Raw genomic sequence first — 4918 nt, 5'->3', positions numbered from 1 at the left:
AAAATTGGTAGAATTGCTATTTAAGACCTCCTAATAAATATTTCAAAACAATTTCATACTAAAATTTCTAGTATGCAAATTTTGCAACTTATTCGATTTAGTCCCTACTTTCAATTTAAACACTTTAGGCATAGAATTTCATCACAAAATTTTCACACAATCATGCAATCATATCATAAACCCCAAAATATTTATAAAACAATTATTTCTATCTCGGATTTGTGGTCACGAAACCACTATTCCGATTAGGCCCTAATTCGGGTTGTCACACTATAAAAATAGTCACTTTTGTTTACCTCATGTTACATTTTAGTCACTTATGTTTGAAATGTTACGTTTTAGTCACTTATGTTATTATTTTGTTATAATGTGATCACCTTACCGTTAAGTTATGTTATCTCCCTAACGGTAATACTATGTGGGAGTTCAACTAGATTTTAAGTGCCAACTTAGATTTCCAAATGGGATGAAAATAGATTTTTAATTAAATAAATTTAATTAATTAAAATTTTTAAATCTTATTAAACCTTAACTAAAAAACTGTTCATCTCCTCTCTCTTTTTTTAATTTTACTTCCGTCTCTTTGTTTTTTTTTTCATTTTATTGGAAAAACTATTATCAAGATCAAAATATATAAAATCAAATTGACTGCTTCATAAAGATGGATTCAATGGAGGGTCCAAGTATGTTTTTTTTTGCATTCTTCTATCTCTTTTATTCAATACGGAAAAACAAAGTATTGGATTTTTTTATTGTTTAATGAGAACCCTAAATTAAAATTCTTGATATTATATTCGACTTTTTGAAATTATTTGTGAACATGTATTTTATTTTGCGTCAGTAGACATCCCATAAAATGTAACTAGAAACATGTTTTCATGAACCTGTTTCATTCAAGCTAATTGTAAATTTTCAGAAAAGGTGTTACTTTCACTGTTCTTGTTCCTAATCACTATATATTCTAGTTCTTTCACAGTTCTTGAATAATTGATTTCTCAATCAAAGTTTTTTTTTATCTGAATCAACTTGCATGTTCACAATCTCTTTGTGGGTATTCTAGATTCTTCTTTCGTACTGCTGATTTTGTGCTGAATTACCTTGCTATCTTTTTTTTTTCTTTTTGCTGGTCTTGGGTAAATTTTGGTTCAGAGCTAATTTGTTAGTAGCTTTTGTTTTCTTTAAATTATATTTCTATACTATTAGTTTTATCTGCTTGGTACTTAAAGACTCTACATCTATTTTCATCTCATTTGGAAATTCAAGTTGGCACTTAAAATCTAGTTAGACTGCCACGTAAGATTACCATTAGAGAGATAACGGAACTCGGTAGAGTGATCATTGCGTAACAAAATAATAACATAAGTGACTAAAAGGTAACATTTAAACATAAGTGACTAAAATGTAACTTTAGGCAAACAAAGTGACTATTTTATAAATTACCCTATAATTTATAAAAATAGAGTATTTTATAGATTTAAATGTTAATTATATTGTAGTCTTAGTATATTTATGACAAGGTTTAATTTTATTAAAGTTACTTCAATTTTTTTTAAAGTTAAGATGATTGCAAATTCCGTTTAAAAGTAAATAGTAATTTTATTAAATTTAAAAGGAAGATTAATAATAATAATAATAATAATAATAATAATAATAATAATAATTGAATATTGCATTTAAAAATAAAGTTTAATTTTTTAATTAAATATTTTTCACATTAAAGAAATAAAAAAACTTGATGGCCAATTGGGAATTAACCCAAATTACGCTCCCAATCTTTCCCTAAACACCACTTCGCAACCCAAAATTTACACTTCTTCTGCTACTGCCGCTGCCATTTCTGCTTTCATTTTGCTTACTTTCAAGATATGGTTAAGCTTCCTTCTTCTTTCATTCTTCGTTCGGTTGTTAACGGTGGAAGTCATCTTTCTAATTTCCACTCTTTTTCTTCTTCTTCTAACACCATTGCTTCTCACATTGAAGGCCTAAGTAAGAAACCCATGTCCATGCCTGTTAGAGGAAAGGGGAAAAGAGACCACCGCTTCGATAATGTTGACCATGCTTTGATTTTGTTGAATAAAATGATTGAAAAGTACCCAAAGCCTTCAATTGTGGAATTCACTAAATTATTAGGACCCATTGTTAGAATGAAACATTATGCCATTGTTGTTTCTACGTATAAACGGATCGAATTATTGGGAGTTTCCCACGATATTTATTCTTTGAACATCTTGATTAATTGCTTTTGTCAATTAGGTCGAATTGATTTTGGGTTTTCTGTTTTGGGGAAAATGCTGAAGTTAGGTGTTGAACCTAGTGCTGTAACTTTTTCAACTTTGATAAATGGGCTCTGTAATCAAAGTAAGATTTCTGAGGCCGTTTGTGTGTTCGATGAAATGACTGAAAGAGGGTATCAACCTGATTTGATTTTTTACAGTACAATGCTTAAGGGGTTGTGTAAGACCGGCAATACTGATAGAGCTGTTAGGTTTCTAAGGCTGATGGAAAGCAGAGGTTTTGAACCTAATATTGTAGCATATAATACCATCCTTGACTGTCTTTGTAAGAACGGGTTGTTGAAGGAGGCTTTCGATCTCTTCTCCGAAGTGAAGGTTAAAGGCATTAGACCAGGTATAATTACTTACAGTTGCTTAATTCATGGTATGTGTAATTTGGGCCAACTGGAGGAGGCAACAAGGCTTTTGAATGAAATGGTGGATAACAATATTTCACTTGATATTGTCATATATAATTTATTGATTGATGCTCTTTGCAAGGAAGGAATGATTTCTAAAGTTGTAGAGACCGTTGACATGATGAGCAAGCAAGGCATTGAGCCTAATGTTGTCACGTATACTACATTGGTTGATGCACATTGCAAGGAAGGGATGGTCTCTGAAGCTGAGGATATCCTTTACACAATGAGAAAACGAGGCATTGAGCTTGATGTATTTACTTATACTGCATTAGTTAATGGTCATTGCTTGCAGAACGAAATGGATAAAGCTAGAAGAGTTTTGCAGTTGATGATTGAGAAGGGTTGTGCACCTGATATGGTTACTTACAACACCATGATCAATGGATATTGCAAAGCGAAGAGGTTAGACGAAGCAATGGAACTCTTTCATGAAATATCTCAAAAGGGACCAATCCTGAATACTGTCACATACAACACTCTTGTGCAAAGTATGTTTCAGTTAGGGAAAGTTTCAACTGCTCATGAACTTTTTAGAAAGATGCTTGCTTCTGGACAAGTTCCAGATATAGTGACCTGTACCATTTTGCTAGATGGTTTATGTAAAACAGGTCATATCGAAGAGGCATTGGAACTTTTTCAAGCGATGCAAAACAGTGGGTTGGGACTTGATATTGTCCCATATACTATCCTAATTGATGGGTTGTGCAAAGCTCAGCATATTGAAGCTGCAAAGGAATTATTTCATCAATTCTCAGACAGTGGTTTGAAACCAAATGTTTACACATATTGTGTAATGACTAATGGACTGTGTAAAGAGGGATTGCCAAATGAAGCATACAGGTTGTTTAGGAGCATGGGAGATAATGACTGTTTGCCTAATAGCTTTTGTTATAATGTAATGATTCGGGGGTTCCTTCGCAATAGTTATACCTCAAAAGCAACGCAACTTCTTACCGAAATGGTTGGTATGGGCTTTTCTGCAGATAGATTCACTGCCACCTTATTTAGGAATCTAATTGTACACTCTAATAAATCAAACTTGCTCTGAAATATTTCATAAATTGTGTAAAGATCATCACCTGCAATGTGAAACAGTTTGTCACCATTGTACAGAGATAAAAGATTCTGGAAACTTGAATGAGGTTTAGTGTCTATTTTCAAATCTGTTGATTTTGTTTTGACTTGTGTAGTTAGTGAGAATCTTGTTGGTGATAATGTTGAGAAATTAGGGGAAAACCAATATCTGTTGCAATGACAGTAGCATCGGTTTCTAACTGCTCAGAACTTTTAACTTCTTAAAAGTGTAGAATTCAATCAAATTTAGGGTCTATTTAATTAATTGAAAACACATTTTCCGATAATTGATTTTTGGAAAATAATATGATTTTTTGAAAAATGTAATATATTATTTTGTTCTAATGATTTTAGGTAAAACATTTTACATTATTTGATAATTTTTTCTGAACTTATTTTCCGAAAACTATTTTAATGTTTTCATTATTTTATCACAAAAATGTTGTAAAATAAAGTATTCATTTTCAATCAAACTTATAACTTAATTATTTTGTAGAACTTTAAATTTAATACCTATCAATATAATTATTTTTATGAGTAAAAAATATATATATATCTTGAGTTCAAATCTTATTGAAAGCATTTTTGTAACCAACAGATTCAGATCAAATATTAATGGATATCTCTACAATTGCAATAATGCAGATTTGGATAATAGATGTCCAATGATGTCTATCCACATCTACTAGCAAATAGAAATTTAAATATCAAAATTGTCATCATTAATCATAACTTTGCTATTATGTATATATATTAAATTTCCTTTACGAGTAAATATTTGTAAAAGGAAAAATAAAATAAAAAAAGATACCTAAATACAGATAACTTTGGCCGTTCCTTTGTACTGTAAGGCAGGCCACTGATACAAATATATGTTATTCCTACAAAGCTTGGAGACAAAAGCAAAGTAAGGGATTCATGGGGTTTAAGTAACAGGACATTCTTTGCATTACCATATTCATCGAGAAAAGAATATAGAGGAACAATTGTATCTTATGCTTTATATATGCCAGATGGATCAGCATTCTGAACAATCCATGGATGGTCAAGAAGTTTATGTAGTATATGCCAACGATGGAGCATTGTCGTTATATTTATATAATTGCAAGTAACAAAAGCAACTAAAGATACCTGACTAATGAGGTACTT

General features: G+C 31.0%; 1 protein-coding gene across 1 annotated transcript; it reads left to right on the top strand.

Annotated features, from left to right (window-relative positions):
• Nucleotides 1-1740: 1740 nt before the first annotated feature.
• On the top strand, nt 1741-3857 carry LOC108452922 (pentatricopeptide repeat-containing protein At1g63330-like). The gene has a single exon (XM_017750722.2). It carries the CDS (start codon nt 1866-1868, stop codon nt 3741-3743), a length of 1878 nt encoding a protein of 625 aa, XP_017606211.1. The 5' UTR covers nt 1741-1865; the 3' UTR covers nt 3744-3857.
• Nucleotides 3858-4918: the final 1061 nt, after the last annotated feature.

The sequence above is a fragment of the Gossypium arboreum genome, chromosome 5 (assembly GCF_025698485.1).
Source record: "Gossypium arboreum isolate Shixiya-1 chromosome 5, ASM2569848v2, whole genome shotgun sequence".
NCBI lineage: Eukaryota > Viridiplantae > Streptophyta > Magnoliopsida > Malvales > Malvaceae > Gossypium > Gossypium arboreum.
This window is presented reverse-complemented; position numbering and strand designations above follow the sequence as displayed.

What these genes read in the sequence shown, in the direction of transcription:
- LOC108452922 (XM_017750722.2), top strand. Translation starts at nt 1,866, where the DNA reads ATGGTTAAGCTTCCTTCTTCTTTCATTCTTCGTTCGGTTGTTAACGGT.